The sequence below is a fragment of the Poeciliopsis prolifica genome, unplaced genomic scaffold (genome assembly GCF_027474105.1).
Source record: "Poeciliopsis prolifica strain line A6 unplaced genomic scaffold, Auburn_PproV2 SCAFFOLD048, whole genome shotgun sequence".
Taxonomy (NCBI): domain Eukaryota; kingdom Metazoa; phylum Chordata; class Actinopteri; order Cyprinodontiformes; family Poeciliidae; genus Poeciliopsis; species Poeciliopsis prolifica.
The window spans coordinates 1841098-1856920 of NW_026562423.1; the positions used below are offsets into that span (position 1 = coordinate 1841098).

At 37.3% G+C, this 15823-nt stretch overlaps 1 protein-coding gene across 4 annotated transcripts in view; it reads left to right on the top strand.

Moving 5' to 3' along the window:
- The window catches only part of LOC129377490 (zinc transporter ZIP11-like), a 120508-nt gene that overhangs the window by 63003 nt on the left and 41682 nt on the right, over nucleotides 1-15823 (top strand). For 3 of the 4 annotated variants that reach the window (XM_055057472.1, XM_055057473.1, XM_055057474.1), the window contains exon 5: nucleotides 5009-5150. In XM_055057472.1, coding sequence (XP_054913447.1) covers nucleotides 5009-5150 — 142 coding nt within the window. The remainder of the gene's footprint in view (nucleotides 1-5008; nucleotides 5151-15823) is intronic. The other variant, XM_055057475.1, reaches the window with a different exon arrangement.

Sequence of the window (15823 nt, forward strand, 5' to 3'; positions counted from 1 at the left end):
TATGGCATGCCTTTGTATTCAGTCCTGCACAATCGATGCTTTGTTAAATTACCCTTTGCTTTAATTGAGAGATGAACTCTCAATTATAATCTGGTGTGGAAAATGCAACTAACTCACTGTTAAATTTGGTCTTTGAACCACCTTAAAATAAATGGGGCTTTGAGACAAAACTGTATACATACAATGTGCCGCGTATTTGCAGGGGTTTGGGGCCGCAACCACCTGCGAATACTTGAGACTCCCCCTAAAATTACATATGACTTTCTATTTTAATAGGTTATGCTCAACATATACCTTATTAAATATCAATATACGCAATGGAAACCATCTTGGAGAAGCTAACATCCACAGCCTTTCTTGTCTTCCTTCACTCTTAGGTTAGAGCCAATCAAAAAAAAAAGAGTGCACCAGTCAATAACATGTCAATTGGCATTCAACCTAGGTGTTTTAGCTTCTCAAACTCCATTTAAAAAAAAAGTATAGATGATCTAATAATCCTGAACTACAAATAGGCATTGTTGCACTTTATAACTGTTGCTGTAGACACTTCTTTGACTGCTCTGCAGAATATAATTAGCACCTTTGTATAAATGGATAGCAGCAAAGCTACATTAGCTTCTATCCAGTCAAACGGACAAAACACACCATCCAGTAAAATGTTAATTTACCATTAGTCACTAGGCAACTAATCAAAGCAGGAGGTGAAAATTGCTACTCCAGGCTTATTCTGCATGTCATGAGAACAAAACATCTTTAAAAATCCTTCCTTGTGCAGCTGTAACACTTTGTGCTTTTTGGTGGTTTTAATAACACTGCCTTACTGTGGCTTCTGCTGCAGCACACCACAGACTTTTATATGACAGATGATCAATAAACCTTGATTCTTTTCTTTTTTTTAAAAAAAAAAACAACATATGAGAGTTTAGGGGGTTTTTTTCATGGCATTTTTTTTCTTTTGAACAAATCCCCTTCTGCAACAGTAACCACCAGAACTGGCGTCCCCCAGGGATGTGTTCTCTCCCCACTTATCTGTGAACAAATGACTCCTCCTCAGCAAGTCTGCCTCTGAAACTCCTGTAGTTTATGACACTGCTGTCTTTGGTCTGAGCCAATGACCGGGTTTAGTGGTTGAAAACCAAAGTCAGATTCCTTGTTTGTGCACACATTTGTAAACAATAAAACTGATTCTGATTCCGATTATTTGGTTTTTATTGCTGAAAAGAAATTAGTCACTTGCCTCTCGGTAAGAACATGAAACCATAATGCCTAGAATTTGCCACATAGAGGATAATACCATCTCAGTGTTTTGGCAGATTTTTAAGATCTTCTTATCCTTCATTTTTTGAACTCACCCCTTCTCCCAGACATTTCTTAGACTACAGTTCTTCTCAGCTCTGCAGAAGAATTTCAAATCTTCATAACTTTGAGTTAAGTTTTTAGGAATTTGTTTGGAAAGATTCCAACATTTCGGCTTCATTTTATTTAGATTTGTGTACGCAGTACAATCAGAAACATTTTAATCACTCAACCTGCTTTTAGGCCAGCTGTGTTGCAATCAAGGCAATTGAAACAGGATGAAAAATAAATGCCTGCAAGTGTTATTCAATCTTTTTTAACCCCTGCTTTGGACCTTACTCTGCTAATGGCTTGCTAATGAATATACTGCCTCTGGGTTCATTAAATTCACCAGTTTCCACAAACCACTTAATTAAGCCCACACCTGTCTGTGTGGTTAATTTGTTGTTTGGTCTAGTATTCATGTGTTAGCTTCAGCTAGTTTTTGAAATTTAATTGTTTTTTTGTTTTTTTTTTTGTTTGTTTTTTTTTAACATTGTTAGGGGAAGGTGGAATTTGGCATAGCTGATTCCTCATCAGATGTTCTTTCTGCCATTTTCTGAGCCCTTTAATGACTCGGAGCGGTAAATTGGTTAAACTCTTGCTCTTATAGATGTTCTCACGTATGCCGATTACTTTGTTTTGCACATTTGAGTTGCCTTCCCTTTTGGCAACTCTCCCTCTGGGCTCCTATGGAGACAGTGTAGTTTATACATTTCTTCATTTTCATGTGTTTTGGCCTCGTCCACATAAACACTGTTTCATACCACTAAAAATTATTTATGAAAACTCCATATTTGTGTTTGTGTGCGTATTTGGGGAAAATTGAGATTTCTGATCTCATGTATTATAACTTGTGACAAATAATGCGTCAGTATATCCACGTACTTGGTTTGACATGATTCCCAATCAACATTGTCTTGTGTTTTATTAACTTTGCATTTAACTTTATTTAAAAAATAATTGAATTTATTCTTTAGTCCACACAAGTGAACTTACTGATTCCATGTTTAATTCCTAAAAGGAAGTCTGGTTGTTTCGAATCAATCTAATTGACTGACCTGGGTCTGAGCTGTGCGCTACACTGCCCCCTATGGATTTGGCATGTTTAAAGCAACAATAAGGGGCGGATTTGTGCTGGTTCTTATGGATGAAAACCTTTCTGAAATAGATCCGGTGTGTATGATTTTGCTGTTTTACAATGGTGCGGCGCAGACTGTGAAGATCTGGTTACCTGTGCACAGTGCCTTAGAAACTTTAGCTACGGTTGTGTTCATGAGTTTACATACCCCAACAGAGGAGAGCAATAATGATTTTAAAACAAACAAAAAAAAAAACATGCTGGGATGTAAACTTCTACGTAATGCTACCACAAACAAACTTGGAACAGCAAGTGAAGTAAAGTTATGACAACAATGTTTAAACTAGAGCAATTTTAGAAAGAAAAAGTAGAAGTATTTTTAAAGGACAAGTGGTGAATAAATACAAACTTAACTATGTCACAAAGAAGATTGCACACCTTTCATATTTGACTGTAAATATACATAGTTTTTCTCACACTTCCACTGAAATTGGCTGCTTTTTATTGGCCAACCCAAATTAAGCTCAATGAACTGTGTAATGTAACATTTTATGTGTAAAAGTGCAAGGCCCCCCGACGAAAAGTTAAATTGCTGATTTTTATGAGGAGGAGGAGAAGGTTGGATTCATTTTCTGTTCAGACAAAAACTGTTCATTCATATCTGCAGTTCAAATTGAATTTCAATGCTGCAACACAAAGCTGAGGTGTGGATTCATTTTGAAAGTGTGGAGAGTAGCAAGGTTCACTCTTGAGTTAAGTTGAGAGGGGACTAAATGATGGTTCATGGAATCTCTCCTGTTGCTGCCTGACGGATTACTGTTGGAAGTAGCAAGGTGGCTGGTGGGGAACTGCAGGTGGCGGCTGGCATGTGTTTCCTCAGCCTTACAAGAGATGTGGGAGTAAACCTGAACAAGGACAGCAGTTGGAGCAAAATACAAACAAAAAGAAACAAAACAACTGAGCAAGGAGTGACTGACGATGAACTGAGGACAAACTTTTCAGCCGTTCCTTTGCAGTAAGTGGCAGACAGAGATGCGTTGGGTGGGCGTACTGCAGGAGGGGAACTGATGAAGCAGAGGTGTGACTGCCTGATTGAAGTGGAATCTGGAGGGATGCAAGTGGTGCCAGACCCACACACACACCAACTCTTGCAATAGCAGAAATTTGCATGCACAAGCACCCAAGACCAAACAGGGCACAGGGGTGGTGGGGAGGATTGTTGGAAAGGAATGGAGTGCACTGCTGGAATCATGATGGGGAGTCTTTGGATATTTGAAAGCTATTAAGTCAAACATCACTTGCCCCAAAAACATTTTTTTGGGTATGTTTTATGGCAAACACTCAAACTTCTCTGGATATAAATAGCAAAGTTTCATTCTGTCGGGAAATCCAAGCTAACAAGTCACAGAGCAGCGACGTTTTACCAAGCCTTCATTGAATTAAAAGTAGCTTTTAACTTCCCTAGACATCACTACAGGTGACTAAATGATGTCATCACTTAACTTGTATAGAAACATTGACACTCTTAAGAGAGACGCAAACTGTATCCAGAGAGTACCTATAACCCAAAATATGTTCATAGCGCCTCGTGAACATTCCTCTGATTCTTGATTTGATTGGTCACAATTACCAACCTTCTTCCTCCATTTGGACCTGAGACATGCAGGACCTAAGTAGATCATTCTGGATTTACTTACGTCTTTATGTTTTAGTCTAGTTTTTAAAATCTGGTTTGGTTTTCATCTCTATGGTTGACAGTTTTAACCCTAATTGCTTTAACCTGTCTTTTGTGTATAACCTACATTATCAATAAAAATGGCAAAAAAAGGAGACAGGAGGCAAATATCTTTTATGTTAGACAGAGCAATTGTACACTATCAGCCATTGTTACTAGAGTATGTGTTCTGATGCACGTTAAAAGTACTTTTGAAAGTTGTCAGCACTTACACAGGTATTAAGCATACTTTTAATCATATATATTTCTGTATTTATGGGGTTTTTTATTGGTCTGATGGAATATTTTAATTTTAAACATCATGTTTTGATTAAATGTAAGCAGAAAATCGTCATAATGAAGGCTCATAAAGCCAGATAGTTCTTTTACCTGGGTGGCGAGTTCACTGGTTCCTTTTCATGTCATGTATAATTATCGCATAAAAAACGTGACTAGAAATTAAACTGATTTCCAACTTAAAATGACCAAACATGTCAGTTTAACTGCACCTGAAATGCATGACTGCATGCAGATCACTTCCACAATGAATATGTTTTAAGATCAGCATAATGCTGCAACCTCCAATTTTTAGGGTTGGGTTTGTTGTATTAAGTGTTAAGTTACACACATAAACTCTAAATGTTGGACAATAACAGCCTACATAAATCCATTTGCAAAGCGCTGTACCATAAGTCACTTACATGTTGCTTCAACCACCCTGAAATATACCATGTTTCAATACTTGGTGAGATCAGTTACAGAGATGAATTATGTTTATTTACTTATTTGTATTTTTTTAATAAAGCTTTTATTTCTCAATCTGGTGATTTAGGTCAAACCCAATTTGACCTGACCTTTCTGTCTTCTGCCATCATCAGGGCGTCTGCGCCGACCCCCACGCCGCCTTGGCTCTGCCCCACGACTCCAAGCTGGGAAAGGAAAAAGACGAGGATCCGTTGCTCCATCTGCCAGACACTGATGAGATGACCATCAGGATAGGTAGAGCTGGACCTGTCACAGGCAAGCCCTCCCCACCCACCCTCTTCATATACCCACATCGGCTGTTTTGTGCTCCAATTCAGAAGCTCAAATGGTACTGCATGGAAATTTAAGAATTTGCACCTGCAGTTATTGGGGTCACACTATTTTTGACTTTTTTTTCTTTTGCCACTATGAAAAAAATGAATGATTTTGCTCTGATGGAAACCAAGAGAAGGCACAAAGAGTGACTCCATTGGCTAAGAAACCTTACTTGACCTTCTCTGATGGCTGTTTACCAGATCTTTCTATGGTGCCTTTCTTGTCTCTTTGTCTTGCCTTTAATCTCCTAGAAACTGGATTGATTGGTTTCAAACTTTTAAAGGTTACTTGAACAATAACATTTTCTGTGCTTGCCTGAAGATTACAAAAAAATTATTTTTTACTTTTATTTACAGTATAACATCAGACTCAAAGGAGTCTGATGTTATAGATCATACAGTTAAACTGTAATAGAAAGCCATGCTCTACTGAATGATGTGGACCAGTGTTGCAGTGACATGTCATTGCAAACAAATAACTATATGTGAAGATTGAAAACAAAAAAAACCCCACAATTTTTGAACAGTTTTTTGATTGCTATTCTCAGTTGAGTCTGAACGATATGTCTCTTCTATTCGGTGTTTCTCTCTAGATCTCCTGGGAAATTATCCTGCTTTTCTAACGATAATCACACTGCAAGTAATCATTCCAAGCATGCTTGTCATCTCACTGTCACTACGAACAATGATGGCTTTATCAACACACTTTCTGTTGTGTCTGACTGCTGCAACAATTTTTTTTCCACTGAAGGGGAAAATGTACTAACCATATCTTGCAAGAAAGATGAACTAATCAATAGATGCATACAAAGAAATCAATGAATGTAAATAGTTTAAATATCAACTTGGTTAAGACTGTAAATCTAAAATTATCAAACTGATAGAAGTAAAGCCATTACAAAGGCTTCATGGTGAAATATTGCAATTATTTAATCCAAACAGAGGACAAAAAAAAATTCTGTCCTCCGTTATCACAAACTAACATTTTTGGACGCAAAGGAAAAAAGGCCCTCTTGGTTTACTCCTCACAATGAAACCATTGGTTTGAGTTGAAGCAGAGCAGCTCCACATGAGAAACATACTTAAAAACTCTTTGTAACCACCTCGATTGAGACAAATTACAGTATAAATATACTAAACACAAAAAGACGGCATCAAACGAACGTTTGGGTAATTGCAAAACAGCTCCCTGTCACATTTTGTTGCATTATACTTCTAAAATTCAAGATGTTTTATTCAGGTTTTATGTGATAAAACAACCCAAATAACCTGGTCTGATTAGTATTGATTTCAGCTGCAACATTTAGATGGCATGGTCAGAATTTGGCATAAATAAACATGAAGACATGTATCCATCCTCCCTTTCGTCAGGGTAAGCAGTATTGACATGCTACACTTTGGGCGCCTTACTGGCAGCTAGCATCGGTTCCAAAATAAAGACTATTGTGCACCCAGCGGAGGCTACTTCCCTGTCACAGAAGGCAACATTATTGTGAAATCATAAATATATTGTATGAAATGTATGAAACTCATTAAGCTGTACTTAGAAACACACACATACACAACTAAAACGAGGCAGTAGACTTCATCAAGAGGTTCATGACTGTTGCAAACCTACTTTTCATCATTTGGCCTCCGAACTAGAAGCTCATTTAAAGGGGACTTTAGTCTGCAGGCACCTCCGCACCTTTAAACTTTAGACTCTGTGAAAGAACAAGGGAAAAAAAAAAGGAACAAGATAATTTATCCCTTTGGGAAAGAGAACACAAACTTAACACCTCATCTGACTTGTATGTCAGTAAAATTCACAATCTGTGTCAATTACCGTCTCCCCCGGAGTATCCCATCATTGCTTAATTAACAATGGAAGAAAAGCAAGGAGGAAAAATGTCACTGCTCACAGGCACTGATTTTTACAAGAGACGTTCCAAAGCAAAACCACAGTCGTCTTCTTTATTGAGGTTAAACTTATAAATGAAATGAAAGTAGAAGTTAATTGTAGATTGTTTTGTTTGTTTTTAAAAACATTCTTATTTTTAATAGTGTACAAAGAAGCTGAGCTCTTATGTAGTGAGTGCTTCTGCCTTTACCAGCAGGACAAGCTTTGCTGGAGCTCATTTGAAATAATCAATTCCCGGTTGGGTGTCCACAGTTCGCAAAGACGCTGCATTAAGAAAGCTTAATGCACGCTTAAAACTTCCATCTAAACAGAAGACAGACGTCACTGGCATTTCTAATTATATCTTATTTCCTGTTGATTCACAGATTAGCCAAATAAGAAAAAAAAAGGGGCGTCTCATTCAATTAACTCACACAGACTGGGAGTGCTTGCTGGCAAATTAAATGTCTTTAATTAATCCAAATGGCTGCAAATATGGGTTATTTTTGTGACAGTCTGAGTACTTCAGAGGCACTTTTATGTAACTTACTTGCACCTCTTTTAAAGTCTGTACATTATTGGCAGCGGTTGCATAATGATGGGTTTTTTTAAACTTGTTTTAAGACCCAAGGGAGGTTCAGACGTACATTTTTAGTGCTGATTGATGATAAAAGTATTTGCTGTGATGTTGCTTTAAATGACCTGTCAAAACCAGCTGTGTTTTAAGTCTAATAATAAAATGTCTCAGCACTAAAGAGCATTTAATAAACAGTTATTAAATGTGATTCCATTAACCTTATAATAGGTCACTTTGACATTTAGGACATAAATTAGCTCAATGGAAACATGTCAATTTTGAAAACTCCTTTTTCAATAAAGTTTTGGCCCTCAGATGAGTTTTTTCTTTCTTTTTTTTTTATCGAAATTAGTTTATTTCACAAAACTGCAATGGAAACTTTTTTTTTTTTTTTTTTTGAGTAGCATGATCAACAACTGGACATTACCGCTGGCAGAAATCACAAAGAAGACTACAGGAAGTAGTTGAAAGAAGAGGATGAGACATGTTTTTAGTGACTTATTGTGTGAACAAAATTATTCATTTAGGATTTTAATTAGGTTTCTTATTTAATGGAAGCACCGCAGGTGCAAAATTGTCTGTTTTCCGACACAAGCATGATTTCGACTGTTTTGTGCGCGTTTGTAATGGAAGTACAGCTCATGTCTTTATTTATCTGAATTTAGAAAAATAAAAATCTCATTCCGTTTTTAGTGAATATAAATACATTATTTCACTTTTATACAGAGGGGATTTTTGAATCATGTTCTAATGAGATTGGGTTGAAAGAAATGCCTTATTGCTGATATCTGGACCCCCATATTGCACTATTGCTTATTAAAACCATGTGACATCCTTTCCTGGAGGGGAGAAATAATATAAGAAAAAAACGTGAATGCACTAATGTGAATGAACTTGACAAAAGATATTGTTAAAAACCCTGGGCTCAGAAATAATGTGGATATGTGGATAATGTGGCGGGAAGTCAGCTGGGTGGCTAGATATATTCACGATGGTAGGAAATGACTACACGGTCTGTTAGTAACACTTCCTAATTTGATTCAAAGCCCTCTTGAAATAGTCTCTTCATGAGACACACAAAAAAGAAAACATCACCCTGAAAGACCAATAACAATTACGGTTTTAATTCCCCCAGGAAAAAGGGCTGACAGTGAAAGATCAATTACCGGGCTTCGCTAATTTAATGGACAAATTAAAATCATCTTCACGGCAACATTCTAATGGCAACCTTGATTCTGCTTTTGCTGGAAAAGCAAACTCTCATCAAGAGGCTACATGCCGAGCATCTATTCTGCTCTGGCAACATCCTGGGCTTGGAGGAAGCCAGAACCTGACACGACATCGAAGCTCACAAAGAAGTCACGACTGGGTGAACGGCATCGCCCAACTGTCAGTTAAACCTGACCGAGTGACAATCCCCCCGACGGCAAAACCTGTCATCCTAACATATGTTTCCGCAACAAAACTCTGACCCGAGCGTCAAAACAGTCGATGCGTTTCAGTCACGGCTCATCAGCGTCAGATCTGCGGCGCTTTGGTTTCAATATAGCACCCGCAGAGCAAGGCCTAATTGTAGCCTTGGAGGTTTCTGCTAATGATATGGGTTTAAAACTGAGGAGGGAGTTCGCGCCGTCGCATGCTGCTGGGCGAGAGGACGGATATAAGAAAGGAGGGGGGAAAGACACCATGCTGAGTACTGCAGTACTTCTGGACTGTACTCATATGCTGGTGTTCAGAATTTAAAGCATTTCATGGCCTAAAATTAAAACAATTACCAAACTTTACCTTTAACCATGAAGTATAACCCTTCTTTATCTCTCAGATTCTTTGTCATTTTGTTTCAACTTTTTGTCTTTGCATTAATTCAGTATGATTGAAATCTGAAATCTCTTCTCCCTTTAAAGTCTGATTTAATTCTGTTGCCTTTGTTTTTATCTGCTGTTGGGTTTCATCTCAGTTAAAATCTTTACAGCACTTTTCAAACGTTTCTCTTGGTTCCAAAGACTCTTCATGATTTTTTTTTTCATTTTTTTTAAGCCATCACAGAAGACAAACTCAAAGCTGGATCAATAATTTGATGTGAGGTATATGAATGTGGACGGTATACGGTTGCCTTTTTGACACATTTTTTCTCTTCTCTAAGTTTAATTATTAATGAATTGCTTAATTTATTGCTGTGACAAATGTGCTTAGATAATTATGCTGCAAGAAAAAATAAAAAATCCCATGGCATTCAGAGGGGAAAAGAGTGACATGGAAGAGAGAGGGCTCAGACAGTAATAGTGGGATTTTCTACATGTGCAAAAACAGAAACATTGGTGAAAGAGTTAAAAAAAAGATGGAACCAATTTTAACTTCATAAAATCCTTTAAACAAAAACACTTTCTCATAAAGCCAAAATGGAGTCCAAATGGATTGATTAATTTGATGTTTCTCCCATGATAGTTTTGTCTAAATTAGTACAATTCGCCTTCAAATTCACCAAAAACAGTTGCCTGGAGAAATCATCCATACTCCAACACAAATTTCTGCATAATTAGAAATTGGAAGCTGCAGGTACGTAGCAGATCAGCTCAGGCTGCAAAGTTCTGGAGAAGTTAAATAAATATCCAAAACATAAGCATCCCTCAGAGCTTTTTTTCAATCCATCTAAAAATGGAAAGAGTATGGCACAACTGCAAACCTACCATGAATGCAGATGTATTTAAATTTACTCTGGTAAGCTTTTTAATCCCAACAATTTGGCTTCCTTTCTGCTTGTTAAATCCAACGGCTTGTTTCCAGATTGTCAGCAGACAATAAGCACCATCAGTTCTCTCTCTCAACTTTTATTCAGGTTTTTTTAAGTTGATGTTCTTCTTTTGCTCACTTGTAATTTGTCCTCAATTGCCTGAAAACCAAGCTAATATTCTATATGACGCACCAAACTGAAAGTCTCTGTACTTTCGCACTCTGTTGGTTCTTGAGAACATTTTCCCCTACAATGCCACACCATCGCTTTGGAATTATAGTTGGATGAAAGTTTCAGATTCTGTGTTGTCGTATTGACATTGACTGGACATAGTTTGGTCTCTGTTATTTAAAGGAGCAGTTTTGTAAACCACCCACATCACAGCTCGGTCCAATTTAACATGGTAGCTTTGGGAATAATTGAAATCTGTTTGCTGTGTGTGAAGCATACTGTTCAAGTCACTTTGAATTAAATTGCTCCATTTCTGCTTGACTTCATTGCAGGAGAGCGAACAACAGTAACAAATCCATGTGCAGAAAAGAATAATATTGCACTGTGTTCAGTAAGTTTCCAGGCCATTTCTCCTGCTGTAGGAGGAGGTGAAGCATGTTTAATAGATCATATCGCTTCTTCTTGTATCTGAAGTGGCAAGAAATCCCTTGTTAGCAAGTATCCACTCAAGGACGCAAGAAATCTCTTGTACACACATAAAACAATTCCAGTTTCTTCTCATAAGTTATGCATGGTACCCTAAATATTCCAGACAGCATTGAGGCAGATCAAACTACGCCGTATGATGATCTGTTTGTTTACTATTCCTGATTGGATCTTACGATGTAATGTAAAGTGGCAAGTGGGAATAGATCTAAAATTCACAGTGCATGCCAAGCGGGTGAGTAGCGTGAACAATTTGACTCTCCACAGGCTGTTTTTCATATTCTGCAGAGTTGTTCTGGTTTTCAGCTTTAATCTCACTGTGGCAAATGCATTATATGTGCAGACAAATTCTGAACACAGAATATTTAATGCATTTTCTAACATTTTGTCTTGGACTCTACAATGCTTGTCCTTTGGACTTTTGCCTCCTTGTTAGTTTGGTGGTGAATCAAGTTTAATGCAAGTGCAAGGTGTTTTTACTGAAGCTGCACCATTTAAAAATGAGGCTGTTTAAATGCTATTCTAAAGAAGATGAATGCCTTGCATAAACCATATTAAAATAAATGAAATATGTAGAAAAAAAACATTTAAATTTAGACTATTGACAGAGTAGAAGATATAATAAAATGCTAATTTAAATCAAACTACTAAGAACTGATAAGTTATTTTCTTATTTAAATCAAACTATTAAGATTCAGGTTTATTTGAAACCAGTATTAAACTATTATTCTTTTAATACCGATTAAAAGAAACTGACCTTCCTATTTTAATTGGAAGTGCATTTCTAAAGCAAAAGTTGATGAGACCATCAACTTTCTGAAAATCTGTGAAATGACTAAACTGATGCAAAGGCAAGCAGCATAAAAACATGATGCTACCATTTGGATGAGTTTTCTGATGGATGTCTGCACCTTTAGATCGGTAAAAAAAATATGATGAATTACCTAATGAAAAAAAGTCAGGCAGCAGTTTTTCTGTGACTTTATCTAATATATGTACATATTTTTTGTATCATAAGATGATTTCTAAATGTATAATATGTGGCTTGTTTGTCATTTATCAATTGTTCTGTAACCTTTTTTTGAATCAGACTTGCAAACTTCTGTTTTTTAAATATGTATGAAATCCTTACCCATCCACTATTGGATGTTCTACAGCCACTCACTGAGTGACTATAAATGACTGTGAGCCTGTTATTACAGAGAAAAGTGAAGGAGGAATTGTTGTAACACTTCACAATCCTAGAAAGGCGATTATTTAGAAATTGATTAGTGGTGATCCGAGAACAGAGCCGTGAGGAACACCACATCAGATTCCTGTTCTGTAAGATTCAACGTTTACCGAATGTGAAAAGCAGTCCCAGTTTTCTTCAGCTGGTGAGAAAACTAGTTGAAGAAGCTACATGACTGCCTGGCACCAACAAGTGAAGTTCTTGACAGGCCTTTTTTCAGACTAAAAGAAAGCAGTAGATCCTTAATTATTTTAAGGGTTCCAGTAATTGTGCATTACAATCAAACAAATTACATTGCAATTACATGTTGTCTTAGGCATTTTAATAAGTCAAGTAGGCTGTCAACCAGTGAATATAACTCAGACCAATATAGGAAACACCAAATGGCAAAAACTCCAAACAATTTTCAATAAAGTGAATGTAATCATGAAACTAACTCAGAACTCCAAAACTAACCAGATCACAATAGGGTGTGTTTGAAGTAATTACAAGAAAGTAAGTAAATAAGTCTGCTGCATCATGGTGCCAGCATTGCCAAGACTAGAAACAAGCTAACATTTCACCACTAGGTGGAGTGATTGCAAGGACATACTACCATTGATTATGTACTGTCACATTAACACAAGTAACTAATAAGGAGAGAAATTCAGAAATTAAGGAATCATCGCCCATTAGGAAATCTGAGATGATGTACTTGATGGGCTAAAAAAGTGTATTGGGACACCCCTGTGGTACTCATTATGAGAATTCAAGGTCAACCACAGCCAATTACCTCCAACCAAGTCAAACAGGTGCTGAGAAACCCAGCTAAGGATACGGAAAAACATGCAGGCGGTAGTGAATGTGCCCTACATACACACGTTTTCACACACCCCCAGGAACAAAGATGCTGTCAACATGGCCTATCTTTACAAGTGGGGACATGGGGGGATGCCATATTTGTGATCTGAGGGATGCCTTAATGCTTACTACCAAGCATATGATGATTCCACTCATTAGTTATACTGAAAATGTTTCGACAAGACAGAGATAAAGTCTGCCTGTCAGATTCCTTCTTACACCCTGAGAATACCTAAAGGTAAACGTTGTTGTTGTTAGGAATATCCTTCAGCAGCAGAACATCTGATTTGCACAGGCTGGGCAGTGGAATCGGTATGTGATGCTTGATCAACCATGTTGAAAACTGAAAAGTAAAATCATGTTAGTATAAATGATGAAAGAAGATTGCCCTGGTGAGGCAGAAATGCAAAGAGCAAACACCTGGATGTCATGCAACATTTAATATATCACCATCAGTACAGGTAGCTACTTTGGGAAAGCTACCGTTTGTCTTTTTTTATCTACCTTAAAAGTCTATCACAAAGTGCTGCTCTTATAGTCCATTAAGGTGAACACTCAACACTGAAGTACTAGGAAACAACTTTATTTGCATTGATCTGCAAATAAAGTTTTATAGTACTTAAAGTGTTGCGGGAGTCTTTACCTCACCACATCTTTGACCATCTACATGGACCTTGGGGAGATGAACCAGAAACATTTTGAATCTCATAGTTCAAACATTACATAAGAGATGGTGGGTTTGTGACAACTAGTCTGGCAGTTATTGAAAATTGTTGGGTTTACAATCTACAATAATCACTGTTAACTTTCTTAAGGTAGTTTACCAACCAAGCATCATTTCAAAGCACGTTGACGTGAAACTGAGGTTGTCTGATTAGCTGAGGTGATCCTGACAACTCTGACAGTTTAATCCATCTTTATTTTGAATAGTTTTTTGGGGGTTGTTGGTTCATTAGAACAAAGTTGTGACATGTACAACGAGGTTCTGAAATTAAACATTGACAACACTCCACAGAACCGTAGCAAAGCTTACCTTGCTACGATTCTACCAAGCATATCTTTATTGCTTGGTAGAAGCACAGTACTAGTCTTTAAGTTCTGCATCACAATTAGATTAAGTTTTGTTGTTCAGAAAACACTGATTCAGTCACTTGCACTATGTTCTCTTCTGAGTTATTTAAATCCAAAGAATATTGACATACAAGCCAGCTTTCTTCAAACAGGTCAAACAAACCAATTTGATTTTTTTTTTATGTTCATATACCAGTTGAAAAGCCAAACCTTCTTCATGCGTAAAGAATCTCCTCTGTGTGGAAAGTTACTAATCCCTTCCTACTCAGATTGGTTGGAATAACATACCAGTAAGATTATGCTTTATCTTATTTTTGCATTGCCTGGTAGTGATTATCTACCAGACCTGAAAACTATAATTGATGTTTTCGGAGGCAATTTACTCCTGCTTAGTATTTCTTCTAAAAACACTGCAAAATGACAGAAGAAAATCTCAATCAGTGATACTGCTAAAGTAGCTCATGTCTTTATGCCCAAATTTGTCCATGTTATTAGCTTTAATGCTTCAAACCCATCTAAGCTGCATCAAAGCTGAAAAGAGCCAACTTTGTATTTATTGTAGTTGGAATAGTTTGTCTAAAACTGCTCATTATCAGACTGAAAAAAACAGCTCTTGGTTTCTTTCACATTTTTTTTTAGCTTGTATTTATTGGCTGGTTTCTCTTCAGAAAGTGTATCATTTTGGATGTAACCGTTTATTCTGAGTGTTTGTCTGGGCCAATAAAGAAGGTATTCATCCCTTTAAATGCCAAAAAGTAGAGGGTATCTCCATTAGCATTATGGTTAAACTCTTGATAATAATCATTGATGACAGCAGTGGCGTAATCGTATGATTTACTGTTCAGACCTGATGTCTTGGCAGGTCTGGATGTAACTAAAAGAAATTTACGATATTCACAGTTGACATCAAATCAGTTTCTTTAAATGCAACCCACGTCACAGATTGGATTGTCCGCTGAACTTCATCACAAATGCATTCAGTGGTTTAAATTATGTTATTAGTCAAACGTTGACATTTTTGTAGTTAGGTCTGCAAACTTATGGATGTACTGTTGAACAAGCTTTTATGACCTACCATGAACATTTTTCTACTCTAATTGAACTTGTTGCGGGAACCTTTATCCGTCCCGGATGGGAGCCCTTTGTTGTTTTTCTTGTTTATGTAGATTTTTGGAACCAGGTCATTCTTTTGATACTTTCCCCACGACAAGAAGTACCACCAGGGAAGTTTCCATAAAAACCCCTTCCGTTGGGAGCTTTTATCACTACTAACGAGTACTTATGTCCTTCTGCCGCATAATATGAAAGATGTGGGATTGCATTGGGACATCCCAACTTACATGTAGCTCAAATTAGACATGTAGCTCAAATTAGATTCTGGCACTAACATCTCTTCAAACAGTCGCTCAAGAGACGCATTTCAACACGCAGATTAACATCGACTCCGCCAGCCGTTCAGAAAATGAGGCCGATGATTAGCTTTCGGGCTTGAAATGTAAAAAAAATTGCGTATGTCTGGGAAAAACATGTTTCTGGCATGTCGCCCACCTCTGCTGGTGTGTTGCATCTGAGCCCGCTGCTCTATGATGAGGGATACTAATGCGTTCTCAGCCTCCGAGGAAAGAAGC